At 42.4% G+C, this 23377-nt stretch overlaps 1 protein-coding gene across 1 annotated transcript in view; it reads right to left on the bottom strand.

Moving 5' to 3' along the window:
- Nucleotides 1-23377, bottom strand: part of DOCK2 (dedicator of cytokinesis 2) — a 460175-nt gene that overhangs the window by 250423 nt on the left and 186375 nt on the right. Inside the window, exon 27 of the mRNA XM_070357390.1 lies at nt 5197-5292. Within this exon, the coding sequence (XP_070213491.1) occupies nt 5197-5292 (96 nt within the window). The remainder of the gene's footprint in view (nt 1-5196; nt 5293-23377) is intronic.

Here is a 23377-nt window from a genome sequence, read left to right as displayed (position 1 = left end):
CCTCTTGGGATTTCAGAACTAGATGCTTCTGGTTTTTGTCATAAATATTGATTGTTTAATATTCCCAAGTAATGGAAACCAGCCAATAAAAATCATATCTGGAAAATTTAAAGTGATGGTTGGAAAGGCAATCTCGTCTCCTTGTCCAATTTCAATTTGAATTTAAATTGGGGCCTTCAGTGCTAATACAGAGACCCCTGACCTCTGAGTAATTACTTTCCAACATAATTTTCTTTAATTTGGATGAGATAGTTCTAAGAATTGCTGGAAAGGCCTATTTTATGAAAATGAAGCTAAATCTTAGGAAAGACCTGTTTTATTTCTTCCTCCTAGTTCAGGCCCCTGAAGAAGGATATGGCGATCCACTCCAGTATTCTTGCCTGGGAAATTTCATGGACAGAAGACCCTAGTGCGCTACAATCCATGGGGCTGCAAAAGAGTCAGACAGGACTTAGCATCTAAAGAACAACAAAAGTTTAGGCACATCCCTGTTTCTAGTGAGGTGTGCTTGCTACACATCTCTAGTACTCTCTACTCGGCACTCTCATCACTGTAATTACAGCAGCGAATCCAAGAGTCACTGAGACTAACGACACAGCTAGCAACTCAGAACTGCAAGGCTCCCAGCGTTAGGCTGGAGTGAAGTGAAGTGAAAGTCTCTCAGTCATGTCCAACTCTTTGCATGGACTCTTCGTCCATGGAATTCTCCAGGCCAGAATACTGGAGTGGGTAGCCTTTCCCTTCTCCAGGGGATCTTCCCAAGCCAGGGATCAAACCTGGACTGCAGGCAGATTCTTTTACCAACTGAGCCACCAGGGAAGCCCAGCATCAGGCCTGGGCAGGGCAGGGAAAGTCTGAACAGGCAATTCTTTACACTCTACCCACACTTCCTGAAATGTGGGTTCCTGGTATTCAGAAAAAGTGTTCCCTGAAAAAGGAAAGGCAACCTAAATTGAGAGAAAAGCATATACAAAAATATGAAGGTATAGTATAGCACCACACTTTCAGGGAGTATTTCACTCATTCCTTTGCTCAACAAACATTTATTGAGCATCCACAGTAAACCAGGTACCCTGCTAGGTGAGAAGGATAAAAAGGATGAGTTAAATGTGGTCCCTGTCCTCATGGCAGTCCATGGAATGTAGCGGTCATGAGCACAGAAGTCAGAAAACGCCCTCGTAAATGACTAAGTGTGGCAAGCCTGATGACTGAGTGTGTCACCTGGGGTGCTGGGAGCCGAGTGGGGAGTGGGGTGGGGAGGCACCAGGTCAGAGGTGCTGAGAACAGCAGGACTTGGCGAGTGGCTATAAGTGGCAGCGGTGAGGGAGGGGCCAAGGGCAGCGCCTCAGTTCTAGGAGGTCAGCTCCATAAGCTGAGATGGTGAGTGCTGGCAGTGTGGTGGAGACTCCAGGGGGTTCGTGATGAGTTGGGATTGGGATACAGTGAGTGTGAGGTACTTGAGAGGTATCCCATTGGAGGGCATGGTTTTCCTGCAGGCCCAGACTCATTTCTGAGCCTTTGTGCTGAGTGTATAAGAGGCTCTCAGAAAATGCTGCGTGAATAAACAGATGCATACTATGTAGAAGAAACACACATGCAAGTGCTTCTCAGGTATTACTACATTTAATTGTCACAGCAACTCTATGAAAAAGGTCTGTTATTACCCCCATTTTACAGATAGGTCCAAGTCTCAAGTCTTATGGTACAAGAGAAGAATATAGATGTCAACTTCACGGATGAAAATGACTTAGAAACGAAACAAAACAGGCAAAGGAAAAGATGCTCAGTACCAACAGCCGTCAGATAAACACAGATGAAAACCACAATGAGGTGCCACTAGAACTGTTAAAACCCAAAGGACTGACAGTATCAAGTGCTGCTGAGGATGCGGGCGAACACGGAACACCCGTACACTGATGGGAAAGTAAAATGCAAAACAGGGAAAAGAGCTTGGCAGGCTTTTATAAGGTTAGACACACACTTCCCGTAGGCCCCAGCAATTCCACTCCTACATTTCTACCCGAGAGAAATTACAGTTTGTTCACACAAAATTTACATGTAAATGTTCACAGCAACAGTACTCATAATAGCCAAAAATCATAAACAATTCAATATCTATCAACTGAAAAAGAATAAACAAAATGTAATATATTCATACAGTGCAATACTTTTTAGTAATTAAAGCAATTTCATACTGAAATACCCTAAAATATAGACAAACTTCAAAAAAAACTATTCACGAAAAGAAGCCAGATACAAAGGGCCTCCAACTGTATGATTTCAGTTATATGAAATTTCCAGGAAAGGCAAATCTATAGACAGAAAACAGTGGTTGCTGACCTAGCTAGCGTAGGGGTAAAGAGGTAGGGGTGGGTGGACAGTCACTGCAAACGGGACTTTTGGGGTGAAAAAGTATTGTAAACTAAATTATGGTTATGGTTGCACAACTGTATGCATTATAAAAGCTCATCAAACTGAATACTTATAATGGTTAAATTTAAAGGTATGTAAATTATATCTTATGAAGCTGTTAAAAAAAAGAAAGATTAGAGAGCTGTGTGATTTAGAAGAATGGGGAGATCTCAACCAGGTTGATGAGGTTTGGGCAGCTTTACAGGGGAGTCTGTTTGTGCTGGACCTAGAAGACTAGGTAGGATTACAATTCCAGACAAAGAAGGCAGCATGAAAGTGAACAAGTGCCAGGCACGTTTGGGCAACATCAGTTCAGTTCAGTTCAGTTGCTCAGTCGTGTCTGACTCTTTGATACCCCAAGGACTGCAGCACGCCAGGCTGCAGCTGGGGCAATATGCGATATATCCACTTTGGCTAGATACTGTGGATGGATAAAAGTAGATGAAAAGGCTGAAAATTTTGGTTATGGCCAGATCACAGAAGCTGAGAATGGCCAGACTAGTGCATTTATACCTTAATTTGGCAGACAGTAGGGAGCCGCTGAACATTCTAGAGTAGGGGAATGTCCTGGCAAACATTAACAGACCAGCAGTGAGCAGTGTGCATTGGAGGGCAAGCAACCGGGACACGGCACCAAACAAAGGTCTCAGCATGAAACGGCCAGACTCGGCTCGCCTGACTATGTTGCTGATGTGAAGGGACAGAGAGACACACTGCACCCGAGAGAAAGCAAAATAATAACAGACGCCAATTACTTGGTGCTTTCTATGGTCCAGGCACTGTTTTAAAGACTCACTGCTCTAAAAAAGAGACAGAGACTTAAGAGCCTGCTATATATGGAATGAGCCAAATAGATTGATGATCGTCTTTAGGTCTGGCTCCAAAGAGAAGGAATAAAGATTAGGGAGGTCATAAAATGCTTATCTAAGGTGCATTACGGGAACCACAGATGTGGAAACTTGTAACTGAATAAAAAATAATGGTGATGCTCTAAAGGTGGAAGGATGGACAGATGACAGAGGATGATTCACATGGCTCTCTGCTTCAGAAGGCACTGCTGGTGCCCTCCATGGATGTCACCACTAGGAACCAAGCACCCACATGAGTAGACGGGACTGAATGGGGAGAAAGAAGACTGTTACACTCAGCTGCTTCGAAGCAGGGATCAAATACCTGCCCAGCAACTGTTAGAATAAACCCTCAGCACCATATGTTCTGTATCCAGGAAGCAGGACTATAGTTACTGATAGTCGACATCCCCAAACCTGGCTCATATCATACTATTTTAAAGTAGAGATCTCAAACTGGCTTTCTGAAAGCCGAATCCAGATGTTTGGGGATCATAAAATGTTTATAAATATTTTTAAGCAGCTGCCAACCCTTAAACATCAGGAAATTTCACATAAAGTATGGAATTTTCAGCTTCTCTCGAGAGGTTGGGAGTTCTGGCAGCTGTATAGCTAATCCCACATAGTTTCAATCAATCAAAGCTGAGTAGCACTTGTCTTCATTAAACTTTAGAGTTCCTGCCTGGTGCATTTCATTTTTTCCTTCACTCATTCATTCACTCAACAAGTATTTATCAAGTACCTACTATATTCCAGGCACTGCTGAATGGTCTGGAGATACAAATGAACAAAACAGACAAAGATCTTTTCATTCTTCAGCTCATATTATTACAATAAGAGCCAGCCAATAAGCAAAGAAATAAAATTATATATATATATACATTCACATACACACACACATACACACACATAGATATATACAGATATATATCACTTATATAGTGATAAGTACTAGAAGAGTCCCTTGGACTGCAAGGAGATCAAACCAGTCAATCCTAAAGGAAACCAGTCCTGAATATTCATTGGAAGGACTGATGCTGAAGCTGAAACTCCAATACTTTGGTCACCTGATGCCAAGAATGGACTCATTGGAAAAGACCCTGATGCTGGGAAAGATTGAAGGCAGGAGGAGAAGGGGACGACAGAGGATGAGATGGTTGGATGGCATCACCGACTCGATGGACACGAGTTTGAGTGAGCTCTGGGAGTTGGTGATGGACAGGGAAGTCTGGTGTGCTGCAGTCCATGGGGTCACAAAGAGTTGGACACAACTGAGTGGCTGAAATGAACTGAACTAAACTAAGAAACACGAAGGAGCAAGGTATAGAGACGGAAAGCAGACGGACAAGTGCTGGATACTGTGGACAGAGCAGTCAGGCAGGGAAGTCTCTCTGATAAGGTGGCACCTAAGCCAAGATTTGATTAACATCAGGGTATAAGCAAGGAAGAGACAGGCCAAGCAGAGGGAATAGCAAATGGAATAATGTTTTATGTGTGGGAGAAACACATAAAAGAACCATCAAGGCGGGGAGGGCATTTCATGTTCTAGCAATGGTTTGGGTTTTATACTGAGTGAGATGGAAGACCACTAGCAAGACTGAGCAAAGGAGTGACGCAGTTGGACGTGCCTTACTTACAAAATCTTCTCTCTGGTGACAGAACTTTCCACCATTTATAGATAAGGAAGTTGAGACTAAGAGAGGCTCCACTTACCTGCTACATTCATCTTGGGAGACAAGTCCTAAGCCCAATTTTATCTTAGCAACTCGAGTTAACTCTCATGTTCTCCCAACCCACGTAGGAAAAATCTGACCTTTATAATCCAAAACAAAGCAACAATTGTTGCTGGGCATTTAATATGACCGATGTTCCAGAAAATTCATCCCTTGACCCCAAACAGTTTGGAATGTTTGACAAGAGGAAAAGATCTACTTACAATCAGAACATGATCCCGCCCCATCGTGATGACTGTCCGGTTGACCGTGCGAAGCAGCTGGACCATGATTTCTTGGATGTGGTGGTAAGTGAAGGCCTGTAACACAGAGACATCTGTGTGACAACCAGGACACTGTACAATGTCTGCACACCTCTTCCAAAGGACGCACGACAGTGGTAAGCATGGCGATCACCACGCCCACCACCACCAGTACCAGCAGCAGCACCATCATCGCCATCGAGCTTCCTTGCCATCACCACCTGCTTGGGGCACCAGGAACTTCGCTAACCACCTTAAACTTAAGTCAGTAATTAAGAACTTAAACTCTGGAATCAGAAACTTACGGTTCAGGATACTAACTCTGTCGAGAATTACTATATTATATTGGATGAGTTACCTAACTTCTCTGAACCTTGGTTTCTTCATCCATGTAACAGGATCTAACCTGGAGTAAGAGGGAATTTAATGCAGGAGACTGGTTATACAGGTGATGAAAAAGCTGAGACACCAAGGTAACCTAAGGATTAACAATGGCAGGCAGCTACTGTTACCTCTAGGCTGGAGTCTAGGCTGGAGAGACAAAAAGAAGAAGGCAGTGTTTCTGTAGCTGGGACTGGGGTGAGGTAATGAAAACCGAAACTACGGGAGAGCTCGTGCAGTTGAAAGTGCTTTATCCACTTTGGAGGAAAGCAGTCAACAGTGAGCCAGGGCGTAACATTCACAGGGTGCTGCCACTTTAAATCCAAGTCCCTGAACCTTGGGTAGGACTTGGTGGTGCTTTTGAGCACATGTTGTGGCAGGGAAGTGTTTTACGTATGTCTGCCTGTGTCCTCAGGTCCCTTTACCAGCATAGACTTAGGACACAGAGTTTCATCCATGCATACTTGGGAGAGTAGTCGTGGCCAAGTGGAAAGGCTGTGGGATTGTAAACTCAGTAGCTCTAGACCTGAGTTCCAACTTTGCCCTCATCTGCTGTGTGACCTCACTTATCATCTTAACCTTTCTGAGCTTCAGGTTTCTTATTTATAAACCGTGAAAAGTTTTCTAACCAGTCTTTCATGGTTGATGTGAACATAAAAGTGAAAAATGAATTCTGAAAAAATTCACTTGCCTAATTCCACTGCAGGAAAAACTGCAGGTCTGAGATAAACCCTGGACATCAGCAATTTCTGAATTGCACGTGGGTTATTCTGACAGCTAAGAACCATGACACAACACAGTGAAGTGCTAGAAATGAAGGTTTGGATTTGGGAACATCCTGTGACTCCAGGACCTAACAATAGCCTGACATAAAGAAAGTGATAAAGAAATGGTGGCTGAAAAAGCAGGTGACCATTCACTCATTCATGAAGCACCTTATATATCTTTGCTGCATCCAGCGTAACTATGGTTTATCTCTTAATGTAACAAATGAATGGAAAATAGGTTCACAGTTGCAAAAGAGAGAATAAGAAAACAAGAAGTGCTTATTAAAAAATGTCCTTCCCTCCCAATGGGCCTTCAGTGACTCTTGGCACCCAAAGATAAATAACCCAGAGCTTTCTTTCCCTCTCTGCCCTACACTCACTTCTATATGCTGGCTAATCCCTGATTCCCCAGCCCTGTGGAGCTCACTGCAGGACCTCTGCCACCAGAGCTGCCATCAGAGCATGTATTTTACAGAAACAATTCTCAGACTCCATTAAGTTCAGCCAGACCTCAGTCTCTTGCTAGGCTTGAGCTCCCCATTATCCTGCCTTTCCCCACATCTTACGTTTTCCTCCTGATGCTCAAGTGGGCAAGAGAACACGCCCCTTTACTTCCTGGCTACAGGTGAACGTCCCTCCTGGTCTCCTTCCCCTTTGTTTCTTTAAGCCTTTTTGCTGGTTTACAGTCTCCTATTTCTTGCACCATGTGAGCACGATGCTTATAGCTTACTAAGTCCTGGCACACTGCTAAACACTTTAGTTCCTCTCACAACGAGATGGATGATATTATGATCTCCATTGTTCAGTTAAGGAGACTGAAGCCAGAGAGGTCAAGTAATTTGTACAGAGAGAGCCAGCTAGAAAGTCAGGGAAAAAGGATTCAAACCCAGAAGTTTGGCTGCAGAACCTTCCCCTCATCCAATCTCACCCAGACTGGCTGGAACAGGGACACAGATCTCTGGTTGTTACTTTGAAACCTCATTAGCCTCTTCCATACATCAAAATGGACAGACTCTGCATTCAATTGAGCCAGTTTCCAACTGCCTTCGGTGACTTCTAACCTTTTCTTTCCCTTTAAAGAAATCTTCAGTGCTTTTTTTCATTACTCCCTTATCTTCTCTGTATTCCTTTGCCATTTCATCAACTTAAGCCCACTGCAAATTTATATGATAGATTCCATTTGATGTTATTTTTTTCTAGGATTACATCTCTTCCTTTACCAATACAGATAATAAAACCTTTTTCTCTTGCCCTTCTGCCCCCTGCCTCTTTTAAATAGCCATTTTTCTTAGTCCAAAGAGCATCAATTAGACTGCTCAGGAAGTTTGGTATTTAAAAGTGGAAAACTGTCAAATTCAATTCATTTCACTCTGAAAGCTCCCGAAAGGGGAAGTTGTGTAGCAGAGTGTTTTGAGATCAGACAGATTTGGGTGTGAATCTCAGTTTTGCTTATTTGAGCCTGAAGACCTTGGGTGAATTACCTTTCCTCTCTGCATTTCAGTTTTTTTTAGTTATAAGATGTGACAAACAATAGAAACCTCAAAGCACTGTTCTGAAATATAAAGTCCTGCAGGAAAAGTACTAAGGGCCAATGCGCAGTAAGCCTTCAGTGAGTGGCGGCTGCAGCTCCCGTTCCCCCAGGTCTGCAGCAGCGTTCTGGCCCGCTTTTGGAGTCCCATCACGTAGCAGAAAGTGCAGTGCAAGGCAATGCACAACCTAAACTCCGAATGATATCGAAATGTCACCCAAAGAATGTACAGCGTATATGCAAATGGAAAACTTTCAAGATGATAAACCTGCGCTAAGCAGTAAAAATGCAGCCACAAATCACCCGCCGCTAATTGCTCTGCTGCCAGGCAAGGGAGGGAACCTCTAGGAACATGTCTTACAGGCTCGAACTAAACGGTGGCTTGTAATTGAAATGACAAAGTCAGTCTTCCTATTATGGCCCTGGCAAAGAAATTAATCTTTCCAACCTAAACACACTGCAAATTGTAGTGACTTTTTTCTTTTAATAACCATAAGCTGTGAGATCTGGAAGGAACTTGGAGTCCTTTCCTTAAATGAAATCTTATGCTGAAACGTACTATATAACATAATGAAAGGCGAGCTCAAATGGGGGTGGAGGAGCAGCCCCTGCCTTCCTGGCTCATCCTAGTCCTGATGTCAGCCCAAGACTCTGTGGAATGAGATTCAAAACTACTGCTTCCTCACAGTGCTTCCAGAATTGTGATAGAGCATACCATATAGGAGACAATTTTAAGTAGTAATACACAGACACAGCATTTCCTAACTTTGAATACAATTGTGTGAAAGGTATCCCCTTCTTTCAAATTTTTCTTTAACCGTTTTGACAACACCAAGTAGAAAAATCTCTCTTTAGTGCTAATATGTCTTTAACACCCCTCTAGGTCATGCAAGATTCCTTTTTTAACAAAGAGGGAAGAGCAGGCAGTACACAGCAGCATCTAGCTAGAACTCAGTAATATCCCTTTATGCTTATTGTGCTTATTTTTAAAGTTAAAGCTTATTTATGGCAAGTGTCTAGGAACAAGATCCGAAAGTTGGAAATAAAGCAAAATGAGGAGGCATATTTTTTAAACAGAACATTTCTGACAAGCTCATATTGGAAAAGAGGGGAGCGGTCCCCTTAATATTCTCGGGAAATGTAATTGTGTTTGATTACCATCCACATCGTGGCGTCCAGTCCCATCACTTCATGGCAAAGAGAGGGGAAACGGTGGAAACAGTGACAGACTTCATTTTTTTGGACTCTAAAAAGCATTGCAGATGGTGACTGCAGCCATGAAATTAAAAGACGCTTGCTCCTTGGAAGAAAAGCTATGACCAACCTAGACAGCATATTAAAAAGCAGAGACATTACTTTGCCAACAAAGGTCCATCTAGTCAAAGCTCTGGTTTTTCCAGTAGTCATGTATGGATGTGAGAGTTGGACTATAAAGAAAGCTGAGCGCTGAAGAATTTATGCTTTTGAACTGTGGTGTTAGAGAAGACTCTTGAGAGTCCAGTCAATCCGAAAGGAAATCAGTCCTGAATAGTTTTTGGAAGGACTGATGCTGAAGCTGAAACTCCAGTACTTTGGCCACCTGATGCCAAGAACTGATTCATTTGAAAAAACCCTGATGCTGGGAAAGATTGAAGGCAGGAGGAGAAGGGAATGACAGAGGATGAGATGGCTGGATGGCATCACCGACTCAATGGACAGGAGTTTGACTAAACTCTGGGAGTTGGTGATGGACAGGGAACCCTGGCGTGCTGCAGTCCAAGGGATCACAAAGAGTTGGACACGACTGAGCTGAACTGAACCATCCACAACTGATTACAGCTCTATGAAGATGAAGGTTAACTTGTAGAAAAATAACCAAATGTGAGTTTTGCTTTTTGCTGGTTTGCTAAAGGTTCTACTGATTTGTAGAATGTTGTCTTATATGTAAGGACAATTTTCTACAAGCATGTGTTCTCCCTCCCCCCCCAAAAAATCAATAATCCTAAATACTTTTAAATCAGCTCTTTCATTGTTCAGCTGATACCCTAGTTTATTAAATAAAACTCTGAAACTTGCTATCTAATTGCATAAGATGATATTAACAGATATTTATTTATTTGGTTGCACCATGCCTTAAGCAGAGGCTTCCCTGAAGGCTCAGCAAGTAAAGAGTCTGCCTGCAATGCAGGAGACACAGGAGCTATCGGTTCAATCCCTGGGTTGGGAAGGTTCCCTGGAGGAGGAAAATGGCAAACCCATTCCAGTATTCTTGCCTAAGGAATTCCATGGACAGAAGACCCTGGTGGGCTACAGTCCGTGGGGTTGTAGAGAGTCAGACACGACTGAGTGACTGATGCAGGCGCCACGCGTGTGATTGTCAATCTTCGATGCAGCACGAGGGATCTTTAGTTGTGGCATGTGAACTCTTGGTTGCAGCACGTGGGGTCTAGTTCCCTGACCAGGGACGGAACCCAGGGGCCCTGTGCTGGGCGCCTTAGCTGGGCGCCTTCCACCACCAGTGGAAATCCCCGTCAGATGATATTTTTAACTGTTTGAGGACTCTGCGTTGTACAAGTGACATTATTTTTATCAAAGTTACAAATATGTGTAGTTTAAAAACATTCTCCAAGGTTCATTAAAGAAACAAAGCAACAAAACAGCAGTGCCTCGTGTTCTGCTCACCAGGGGAACCTCTTTACTTCTTTTAGCTGCTGAAGTTGTTATTTCGGTATTTATGACTGTGTTGCCAAAAACATGCTTGCATTACTCCTTTCTAAACAAACGTTTTCTTCCTTTTCGTGCTATCTGCAAGCTCTCCATCATATAAGACAAGGATCTCACTCTCATTCCTGTCTCTTCCCCATCAGGCCCTTGCGTCCTTCCCATTTCTCCTTCCCATCCAGCGGTAGTGTATGTAGTTTTGCTTTGACCCATATTTAGCATGGGCTTCCCTGGTGGCTCACACAGTAGAGAATCCACCTGTAATGCAGGAGACCCAGGTTTGATCCCTGGGTCGGGAAGATCCCCTGGAAAAGGGAATGGCTACCCACTCCAGTATTCTTGCCTGAAGAATCTCATGGACAGAGGAGCCTGGCAGGCTACAGTCCATGGGGTTGCAAAGAGTTGGACACAACTGAGTGACTGACACTTTGACATTCATATTTAGCCGTTTAAAAAGTTCTCCAAACTGCAACCAGTTTCCATTTCTAGTGCCACCTGGGAAGCCCAGAGTTCTTCCTTAGTCCTCTTTAACCAATGGTGACATTTTAGTGTGGGTAACTCAAAGGCTGGTTGCCAACCCTGGGCACAGGAGTAGGGCTTGTGGTCTGGAAGCTTCACTGCAGGGTGATCGGACTGGGGAATTACTATGAGCAGCGCAGGTATCAGTACATACAATTCTTTCTTCTGGGCTGGTCTGGGCTGGTCAGATTACACAGACAAGACTTTTCTGAGCTCTTGTCTGAAGGCCTAAGGCCTGGCTGCCAGCATTGCAGAAGCTGAGTGGGAGGAAAGTGCTGGGCCTGTGAGCTTCCAGGATGCATACTTCGACTGAAACCTTGTTTTGAGTGAGACATCACTCCCTTCGATTTTGCCTGGTGTCTCCTAGTCCAGATACCTGCTGTTTTATCCTCTTTATAGAACGAACGTCCAGTGACCCAGCTGCTCAGAGTCAGGCCGCTTCTTTCACAGATTTGCAACCGATCCTACTTGTTTGAACTTTTCTCCTTCATCCTACCTCCAGGGACACTCGGTATCACCATTTCCTCAAACTGTGCTGGCAATCTTTGCTTTAGACTGGATGAATTTTCAGTTTTCTGCATTGCTGGCTTATGAATCATGTCATTTATTACTTTTTCACATGATATCTATCTTCCTTTTATAAAACTCCCTTTAATATTTTTTCAGTAGGTTTTTAACAGGGAGCAAAAGATATAACTATGTTTCATCTACCATCTTTTCAAAGATGTCTACCCTAAAATTTCATGTTTAAATATTTATAAGTGAGTGAATTTAATTAGAAGAATTACAAGTATATGGGTCAATGTTTAAATAACAAGAAAATGAGATTATATAATACAAATGTCTCAGATTTTGAACTTCAACTTTCTTGGGAGGGTGGGTGGGTGGGTGAGTACTACAAGGTCATGTAACCAGTGACAGTCATGTCATTAACGCTAGAATGAAAAATCAGTTCTGCCGAGCAAAGTCCAACTGACTGCTCCCTCTGCTCCAGCATGCGAACAGCCTTGGCCCTTGTGTTCATGCCAAGGACAACCCCAGCTCCTCTTTTCAGTATTACGATGAAGATTATCAGGTCACAGTTACAGAGTTAAATCCAAAGACCTCCTTTGTTTAACAAAAGAGTAATAATGCATGTTCTGACCATAACATCCATGGACTCTATTGTTTTTCTCTTCTTTGTGTTCCTATATAAAAAGTCTTTTCAACCTCTTTCTGATCTTGAAAGCACCACAAACACTAACCTAGAAAGAAAACATCCTAACTTCCAAGATAGTGCCCACTATCACCTAGAGCAGAGCCATCCTCTCTCTTTCCTCTGGCTCCACTATCACCTAGAGTGGAGTCATCCTCTCTCTCTCCTCTGGCTCCTGGAGGTGATGCGATTTTCTCATGAGTTTAATTCTGGGTTTAATGCTGTTTTCTTTCCTCCTACGAGAACTGGTTTCCATTCTGAAAGACTTGACTTTACCACAGAACAGCTCATTGTGTGAAGCAAGTGAAAGAGTCAGCTAGTGACTCAAGAGACATGGGAGTCAGGATCAGTGAAGTTGGCTGGGGGTCTTTGCTGCACCCCATCATCTCTGCCTCTCCTACCCATGAGTAACCCCCACTTTCGGGCTAGGACTTGGGCAATTCCTTCTTGCGGTCATGAGTGTCTTTACACTATAGGTTAGTTTTCTCTAGAGGGGAGAGTTTGAGTTGGTGGTAGAGGGAGACAATAAAGGAAAGGAAGATGTGGGTTCTTACTCTCACACCGCTGTTACCTAACAATCTCAAGGTCATCCTATAAGCTAGGAGCTGTGCATGTGGACTTGACATGCATAATCTCATTTCCTTATCTTAAAAACCCACTGAAGCCCCAGATGTGAAATACAGGGATCAGAGAGGCTTACACAGGAACAATAATTCCACTTGCTAGGGAATTATCCATTCATTGGTGGCCAAGTCTGAACCAGAGCTGACTTCTGTCTAATTCTATGCTCCTTCCATGTTTGAAAGTATGATGGTAGTGCTGAGGTGGGAAGTGCTTTAAACTCTCCAAAACCTCTCTGGCAATGATTTTCAGGATTCTAAAGATACAGTCTCTCCTTGAGAGATTATAGAGCTACCACTAACTGTGTTCCTTCCTTGTGACGGTCAGTCTCACATCTTTGAGCCTCAGTTTCTTCATCTGTGGCATAATGGCACCCACAATACCAGAGTTACTTTGAGAATCTAATGATTCTCTGTAGGTATTTCCAGCACATGATTGCTAACATTTTTTGAGCTTTTACTACATATTATGCATATATTTGCTGGGAAAGATTGAAGGCAGAAGGAGAAAAGGGCGACAAAGAATAAGATTGTTGGATAGTATCACCAGTTCAATAGACATGAACTTGGGAAAACTCCAAGAGATGGTGAGGGACAGGGAAGCCCGGGGTGCTGCATCCCATAGGGTCGCAAAGAGTCGGACATGACTTGGTGACTGAACAACAGCATGCATGTATTACCTTAGGGAATTCTGAAAGCCCCTATGAAACGAGGGAAATACTTTAATTATCCAAGAGTAACAGATGAGGCAACCGAGGTTCTGGCTGTGGCCACATGCCACATAAATACTGATCCAAACTCCAACTCAAGTCTGTTTGACCCCAGAGTCCAGGCTTGTAATTGCCACTGCCTCCGTTTTTTAGGATCACAGAAATGAATGGATGTGGCAGAATTTTATAGACGATACATCATTCTGTGAATGTGTCCAAAGTAAATAATAACACAGACATTTGTGTGCACAGCTGTTGTTAGCATATTGTATCACTTATAATATCCAAATGTAGCAAGTAAGATAAATGTCCCCAAATTGGGCTTATCCACACAATGGAGTAAGGGGAACATAGATACATCTTGATTCGGAAAGATATACTTAATATATCAGTACAAGCAGACTACACAGCACCACATATGATATAAGCCAATTAATATTTTGAAAAATATTTTTCTATGTCCAAAAGTTCTGAAAAAATTAATAGGGAACCATTAACAGTGATAATCTTGAACAGGGAGGAGAGGAAGAGATATGAGGTCAAAGGGATAATTTACTTGCTAAGATTTGTTGGACAATTTCACAATAATCATGTGTAATAATAAAGAAAATAGAACTATTGCCCAATTGGAACAAAATGAGAGTCAGTCCACACACCTTGGGCTTCCCTACTGGCTCAGATGGTAATGAATCAACCTGCAATGCAGGAGATCTGGGTTCAATCCCTGGGTCAGAAAGATCCTCTGGAGAAAGGAATGGCTACCCACTCCAGTATTCCTGCATGGACAGAGGAGCCTGGCAGGCTATGGTCCATGGGGCCGCAAAGAGTTGGACATGACTGAGCGACTAAGCTTGCACGCATGCTACACACCTAAGGAACCATATTCACAGAGGACTGAGTGGACACACACCAGGGACAGCCGTGCACTGCAGGTAGCTCTGTGTTCAGAGCTGAGGGCGCTTCCCCTCCTGGAGAGCCCCACCCTGTGCTCCTGAGGTGGCCATGGAGCCTTGGTGCTCACACGCAGAGGGCTGTTGTCAATGGTACTGAGACAGAGTGGGCAAGAAGCACTGCAAAGTCACACAGGTCAACGCTTTTGTAAAAGGCACAACTATGAAATATTTTATTTCATTAATCAAAAGCTTTTTGCCTACACTTCATGACAAGTAAAAAAATCTACTTAAAGCAACAACAAAAAAAAGTGACAAAACTATCACCTCTCTCTCTCACACACACAAATACCATTGTGCCTAGAGAGAAATGTTGCTTTTATTTAGATTCTGTAAGCGGTTTTGTGGGGTTTTTATTAATACACTGGGATCTCCAACACACAGCCTAGAGTGCAAAAAACTGAACCTCCCCAAGTCTAAGAGTCCAACAACTTAATGCTGATGAATGGAGGCTGGGTGGGGCCATTTGTGAAGATGTACCTTGGAGATGCTCTACTTTCCTGTTCTTCAAAACAGAAGGAATCTACGGGGATTGTGTAAGGAGTAATGAATAAAGAACACAACTAACATCTGTTGAATTCATACTGTGTGTCAGGCAACGGACTGTGTTCAGTCCAGTTCAGTTCAGTCGCTTAGTCGTGTCCGACTCTTTGCAACCCCATGGACCACAGCACGCCAGGCCTCCCTGTCCATCACCAACTCCCGAGCTGTGTGTTCTGTATTTATTATTTTGCTGCATCTTGACCAAAACCCTGGGGATAAGTGTTACTCTATTTTAGGATGTAAAATAAGGTCCATTCTAATCTAATTATTATTACTGTTCAATAAATGTTGAGCACTTAATATATGCCATATACTTCTACACGGTCTTTACAGGCACATCTCATTTAATTCACAGAATAATCTTGTCAATCTACTATACTGGTCCTTCCCATGTTACAGATGAGGGAATTCAGAGGTTTATTAAACTTGTCCAGAAGCACAGAATAGATGATGGAGCTGAATTTGAGTCTATGTCCTCTTGGTTGCAAGGCTCCTGTGTTGTGTGCATGGCTCTTTATAGAAACTTTGTATTATTTATAATACATACATGTAACAAGGAAGACAAATTAACAAGTGGCCCACCAGAAATGGGCTCCTTTAGGGTTTCCACTTTAGAACTGGGGCTTGTGAGCTATTTATAATTTTTTTAATTAACAGAAATTGTACACTAACTCATTTTCAGTATTATTACCTAGTCTTATGGCAATGTCAAAATTCCTTGTTTGAATAAGAATAAGATAAAATTCAGAAAGTGCTTATATATTACCCATTTGTTTAAATAAGTATTTAAATTATTTAATTTTAATGCATTTTGCTTGTTCATGAGAATATATTTTATGTATCCATAAGAATATGATTAAAAGATATGATAAGAAGTGGTGAAAAACCCTGGCGGTGAAAATCTTTGCTATTTATCCAGAAAGTGATTTAAATACGGTTCTATCCCTCTGTGTCCTGATCACCCAGAGCCTTCCCCACTCCTCCATTCCTGACCACTTCTCTCTCCTCCTCCACTGGAGTCAAACACTTCCTCTCTGTTTCCCTCTGCTTTATTCCACTGCTTCACCAGGCTTCATTCACAGTCCTGCAGTGGCTTTAGGCAAAGAAGGTGCCTGTACAGACAAGAATGATTCTCCCCCCACAATCCTGCAAATGATTTCTCAAATATACCTCCAACTATTTGTTGATATTTGCGGTTCCATGAATCAAATGTTATTCTTTGACTGAAGGCTAATTCTTTCCTGTTAAAATGAGGCCCTGAACAAAAGCATTAGAACACAAGACTACAAGCTCCTGTGAGGTAAAGGTCATGGCGTATCCAGTCCTACCTAATCCCCTTTCAGGGCTCAACAAACAGATGGCGAGTCCTCTGGGAGATCCTTGAGGATAAGGGCTAGACTGTCATTATTTTAGGTTCTTAGCACAAATACCTGACACACAATAAGTAATCACAGTTTTAATAAGGGGATACAGGATTCACTTCATTAATTAATTAGAAAAGCTAATATGAGACGTCACATAACTGCTGTACAGAGTAAGGAGAGATTCTTAGATAAGGGGATGGAATCAGAATGTAGAATCTGGAAGCTTCTGGGCATGGACTTCCTCAATTGTATGGGGTCCACAGCTTGGCCCCACACAAATGACTAAGGGGTTCTTAGACCAGGGGAGAGAGAAATCAAAATATATACACAATCTTCTCTCCTTTTTCCAACAGTGAAAATGTCCCTAATCCTCCAGACAAAGAATATAGGTATTAGACAGCTCATTCAGTGATGATTGATCTAGTTTCCTCAGCAGGGTCTCCCCAAATAAAAACTCTACTGCCAATTTTTTTTTAATGGACTCTCTCCCTCCCAAATCAGGCAGGCATAAAACTGAGTTCAGAGACAGGTCTCATGAAACATCCCAGGATCTTGTGTCTCAGCCAGAATTCAGAGCCTGCACTCACTGATAAGACTTAAAGATCAATTATACAAAAAACTTCAGAAAAATTACCATCAACAGGAGGCTTTAAAATTTTACCCTTGAACCTCTGTGCTTTGCCCATAAGGGATGGAGAAAGTAGGCTAATCTTAAATACAAGAGGATTGGTCAAAAAAGAGCAATAAATCTGAGGAATGAATGTGTATCTTCTGATCTATGTGTGCAGTTATACAGACATCAATGTTGTCTTTTCAGTTAAGACTGAATATAATTAAAACTCTTCCTGGAAACTCATCTCTATAAAGAAGCAATATGGAATTTGTGCTGCTCTCCATGGTGCTGATAAAATCCTGCCTCCTAAAACAAAGGCATTCTCCTCTTCTGGAGAAGTCAGAGTTCATTCTCTCTCTCCTTCCCTCTCTCTCTTTCTCACCTCACTGACCCCTATAGCGTGTGTGTCTGTCTGTTTTCATGTTCATAAAGCTTGTGTAATTTTCTTCCCTGTTCCTTAATTGTAATGATGATTTTAAATATTTTTAAACTTCTATCACATATCTAATGTTTACTATCACCCCCAGTCAACTCTTCAAAAAGTCTCTTACTATCTCTCTGTGGCAAACCTACATATCTACAATCCATCTGAAAGAGGAAAGACCAGTTCATTTTTCTGATTAATTCCAAAGTTTCCAATTTGATATACGGTCTCTGGTAGCTTTCTGGAAAAGAAGAAGGTCATCTATTTCCTGGTCTCCATAATATACTCAGTGCCTGCCATGTTAAGCCATGGCTCTGATCCCTTTCTGACCAGCTGCAAGCAGAGAAGTCTTCTTTCTTCTGAATATTCAGTCCCTTTTTATTCTCAAAGAGTGAGAGAGGGGAATAATTGATTAGTATAACCAGTTCATCTTGTACTAAATGCATGTGTTTATTCTTGAAGTACATTGAGCTTTTTTCTGATAAGTGTGTAACACTTAGAAGTAGTCTTCTGCTTCCAATGCTTCTAGATCTGGGGTGATTTTAATCTTCCCACAGTCACAATGTGTTCATGAAACAGAATTTACCTCACCTTAGCCTTAAATTGCAACCAACTCCTTCAAGGAGTTCAGCCTTTTGGGTCTGATGCAGTTCTGTTTCTCCCGAGTCCTAACACAGCCACCCTTGGTCAGCTCATCCTTCCCAGAGAGGAGGCAGAATGGCCTGAGAGTAGGCCCTACCTGTGTCTGAGACACCCTTCTCTCCTCGTCCACCTGCCAATTTCTACTCAGCAGTCAAAAACCCAATTCAATCATCACCCTTGCAAAGCCTTTTCTGACTCAACCACTCTAAACTCCCATTTCACCCCACACAGGATTAGTTGTCTTTCTTTCTGGGTTCCCACAAAACCTTATTCATACTTCTCAAAACTAGGGACCCACACAGTTCAATTTTGAATGACCAAAGTGAAGCATCTGCTTGACAAAAAGTAAGCACAGAATTTTGCTGTTGTTTAGTTGCGAAGTCTTGGCTGATTCTTTTGTACCCCTTGAACCGTAGCCCTCCAGGCTCCTTTGTCCATGGGATTTCCCACTTAAAATATTGGAGTTGGTTGCCATTTCCTTCTCTGGAGATCTTCCGAACCCAGGGATCAAACCCATGTCTCCTGCATTGCAGGCAGATTCTTTACCACTGAGCCACCAGAGAAGACCAAGCACAAAATACATGAGTAAATATATAAAATGAATGTATCAGTGGATAGAAGAATGGCTGGACAGATGGATGAACGGATGGGTAAATGATATTGCCTAAATTTACTTTAGGACTTCCCTGGTGGCTCAGATGGTAAAGAATCTTCCTGCAATGCAGGAGACCCGGGTTTGACCCCTGGCTCAGGAAGATCCCCTGGAGAAGGGAATGGCAGCCACTCCAGCATTCTTGCCTAGAGAACTCCATGGACAGAGGAGCCTGGAGGGTTATAGTCCATGGAGTTGCAAAGAGTCAGACACAACTGAGCAACTAACACACTTAAATTTATGTTGAATCTTATCAATTCAGAGTTTGATGCAAAATAACAGATGTGTTATGTATTCTCAAAGAGCAAAGATGCTGGTGATTTCTTTCCTTCTTTTTCTTTATGCAGGCACCATCTCCTCTTCTTATTTCACCTTCTAGCCTATAACCAAGAGGATGTGGTGTCATAGTTTGTCTTCTAGAATAGACTTCAAGCAGATAAATATTTAGTCTTCTTGGGACTGTTTGAAAGTTTGGAAGATTATAACTATTCCTCTCCAATCTTCCCTGAATCATGTCATTCCTTGTCCCCAGAAATGAAAACATCACTTCTGTTCTCTAAAGACTAACTCTACTCACATAAGAAAAACTCTATTTCCACAGAAGTTCCTTTCAGATTCTGTTCATCAGATTTCTAGTGCCTGTCCATAAGGTCCTTTGAGGCATAGCTGTCCTTTGTCACCTACTCACAACCACACAGGGACATGTCAAGCCAGAGGGGGACATTAAAAAATACCAACTTTGCCTGCATTTTTACATTTCTGATCCCTCACAAAAATGTATAGGAAAAATTATGGCTAACAAAAGCAACTATCTCATTATCCATTCGGCACATTTCTAAATTAAGCAGAGTAGTTTTTCAAGGTTATTATTTATTGCACAAATACTACCATAAGCAAAGTTCCAGCCCAGCAACATGTCTCACCTCCTCTATGGTACCTTCTCGCCCTCATGCCTGAAAAATCTGTCTGCAGCCTGCAGACAATTTGCTCTCTGCTTTTTCCAGTTAATTTGGCATAGCATTTTTATTAATATATTTGATGGCCAAGGGAAGTCAGTTTTTACTTACCCCTTGATGAGGTGTACGGAAAAGTTTAGATTCAGACAGAGTGAATTCTGGCTTTGCTACTAACTTTCTGTGTAGCCTAAGTCTATTTATTAAAAGTCCTGTAAGCCTTGTTTGCTCATCAGCAACTGGGGCATGATAACAGCTCACTCACAGGATCACAGTAAGAGCTGATTCCTGCAGACAAGGTCTTTCACACAGTGTTTGGCTTATAGTAACATTCATTTATGGGAGACTCACAAATAACAGGAATACTTTTAAAACATGGGTCTATCGTGAAGTAGAAAATAAAGCATGCATGAATAATTAAGATAAAGCATGAGATTGAATTCAAATAAATTCAGCTTTGGGAAAGATCTCCAGAATATTGATAATTTATATTCATTCACCTAAATTTAGAGATACTTAAGGGGAAAAGCTTGAAAACAATCGAAATCCATCAACTTTTCAAAGATATGTTTGAGTGACCTGCTTCAGATCACACAGACTGTCAGAACTAGAGCTGGAAATAGAACTTACGTGTCCTCAAAAATGGTTGAAAGGCTCTGATACCAAAAACCACCTTCCTGTCACCACCACCTCAATCAGTACAGCCCGGGAAGCAGACATCATTAACCAAATGCTTTCAGGGGGATTACATCAGGGCAAGAGGGAAGGAAAGAAGAAACCTACATTGAGTATCAGCATGGTGGCCATGACTAACAAAATATGGAGAGGTGAGCCAGGTTCAGGCAGGACATATAACTTCCCAATGAGCACGCAACTTGTGAGAGCGGAAGCCGGGATTCTAATCCACGGTCAGTGTGTCTCCAAAGCTCTTTCGACTAGACTTTGACTCAATGAAAACTATTTTTTGACTATCCAACCTGCATGGGTATTATGTTAGGACATGACAGTGAACAACACAGATGCAGTCTTGGCATCCATGAGGCTTAAAGGACACTTCAAAGGTGCTGTAATGAGAGTCAGGTAAGGTGAAGTACGTACAGTCTCTGTGAACTATTCATGTAATGCCAACAAGTAAATATGAGCCTCTGCTCTCTGCCCAGAGTTCAATTACACTATAGGTTAAACAGGCTCAAACAGGCTGGCCTGGAAATTTCACCACCATTAATCTTCTGCGTGATTTCCATCAGAAAATGCATGCTGAATTCTAAACTGATGCATGAACAGCTTTAGGAGCACAACAGTACTCAAAAGTTAGTACCTGCTTTTTATATGAAGCTGATTTACAACCGCAGCTGATTTACCTTTCTCATTAGGTTTTGCTGAACACAAAAAATAAAATTAGTGTCAGCATGTATTTCTGGAAAGTAGACTAATTGAAGATGGGAGGATCAATCAAACCACAAAGATTAATTATTGAGTATCTGCTCAGAATCCGGCACTATGCCCAGGCAATGTAGAAATACAGAGAAAACATAAGACTGGACCAGCCCTGTGCACGGAGAGGCTGTAAACCAGGTATGAGGCATGTTCATAAGAGCACTTCCAGTAGGTGGTGGTCTGTGTCAAAATTCTGGGAGACTGGGGTAAATATATGTCTTCGAAATGGGCTGGGGCAAGGCGGAATGGGGGGAAGGGTGGTGTCAGAGATGAGGGCAATTAACCCAGGTTTCAAAATAGTTCCGCTTTGGATATTCAGAGAGTTCATGATGGCAGTGGTAAGACTGATAACCATAGAGAAAGGCAGAGGACAAGTGTGCCTCCCAAAATGCATAGACCATTGACTCCCCAGACTAGAGCTGGAGAGTCCTAGGAAACAGGTCTCAGACATCGTAAATTTAAGAGCATTTAGTCTTAAGCACCTTTGCCTCCTACCCCTATGCCTAGAACACTGCCTGACAAACAGCAGATGTTCACGATCCAAGAGGTGGAAAGACACAAGCTTCACTGCGAAGAGAAGTAACAAAAACAAGTGCTGGGCCTCCTTCCACACGTGCCAGACAGTCCGGATACGACAAGAATAAATAACGCTGCACACAACCGAATGCTGAACTCCACAGCAGACCAGCAGTTGTCAGCACGCTGCAGGGAAAGCGACTAGGGCTGGGCTCACAGAACCGAGGATGATTTCTTAACAGGAGGGAAACTGGGCGGGGCCTGTCAAGGCAGCAGATGTCACAAGGCATTCAGATGTCACAGCTGAGATATGTAGTGGGGTAAGACAGAAACAAACACACGGAATCCAGGCAAATATACTAGGAAGCAACAGGAAGAGATGGGACTGTGGTTTGTAGTAAGTAACTTGGCAAGCCGAACAAAACACATCTGTGACTAGATTCAGGCTGTGAACCACCAGTTGAAGGCCCTCAGGATAAGAAGAAGGAAGAAAAAGAATCCCAAAACATGGAGGGAACAGGCCAAGGACAAACAGAGAGCAAGAAGCAGGAAGGCTCAGTGGGAGAGTCAGAGGCGTCTCCCCAGAACCCAGAATGCCGCTGAAAGTGGTAGGAAATGTGGTTGGAGAGAAAAAGCTAAGCTGAGTTTATATTCCTGGTAGAGGGAAAGGTAATAAATAGAGAGTGAAAGACAACTTTAGGATGCTATGCTGCTTGGAGAAATTGTGCTGAAACTAAACACTCCCCCCACCCAATCTTGGCTGCTAAATCAACTGTGCTTATCTCTAAGACTAATGTTATCTAAAGTCGCCCTGAGAAAATGTCCATTCTAGAATTCTTGGGTTGTTTTCTGGAAACTTCCCTGGTGCAGTCACTGGTGGCTGCCCCCGCATTGCCTATGACAGCTGGGACTCTTTAGACAGAGCTGTAGATCAAAAGCATCTTCAAAAACAGCACTTTCTTCTTCACTTAAGGATTTACATTTCTACCAGTTGAACAAATCAAAGTTATAGTTCCCTCAGTAACTGTAACCTGGACCAACTGTAGTGATATTTTTCTGCTGCTGAGCAGTCTTTTAACTCACGCCTCCCAGCTGTGAACAGGAGGTTTAATTCAGGCAATATATAAGAAGCGTTTCTTGGAAAACAAGTGGCTGGCCCAGAGTAGGTTTAGTGTAAACGGCTGTTCCTTTCAACCTGTGCTTTTATGCAATTGTTCCCTACAGACAGAAATCTTCACAGCATCCTCCACAGTCTTCTGAACAGGTCTGAACAGAAAGGTACTTTCTCTACTCTTGTAAGTTGCCAACTTGCCCATTCATGGGTCAGAGCCCAGATTTGCCACTGCAGGCAGCTGGTGTTGATTGAAGGCTCCATAAACTGCCAGGACTGAGATGAGAGAGTAATGTGATCAAGGCTCTTACCCAGGAGATAATACTGCAAGAGCATCAAAAAGCTCATTAATCAAGGCAAGTAAAATTTAATGCCATATTAAAAAAAATACAAATTAAGGCAGAAAAATAAATGATGAACAAAATCTTAAAATACTGGTTTTTAAAAATGTTGCATTGAAATACACTTTTCTTGATTACCGAATTTTTGGTGCCCAATTATACTTTGTCCCTAGCCT

The sequence above is a fragment of the Bos mutus genome, chromosome 20 (assembly GCF_027580195.1).
Source record: "Bos mutus isolate GX-2022 chromosome 20, NWIPB_WYAK_1.1, whole genome shotgun sequence".
NCBI lineage: Eukaryota > Metazoa > Chordata > Mammalia > Artiodactyla > Bovidae > Bos > Bos mutus.
The sequence above is the reverse complement of the archived record's forward strand: the minus strand, read 5'-3'. Positions and strand labels throughout refer to the sequence as shown.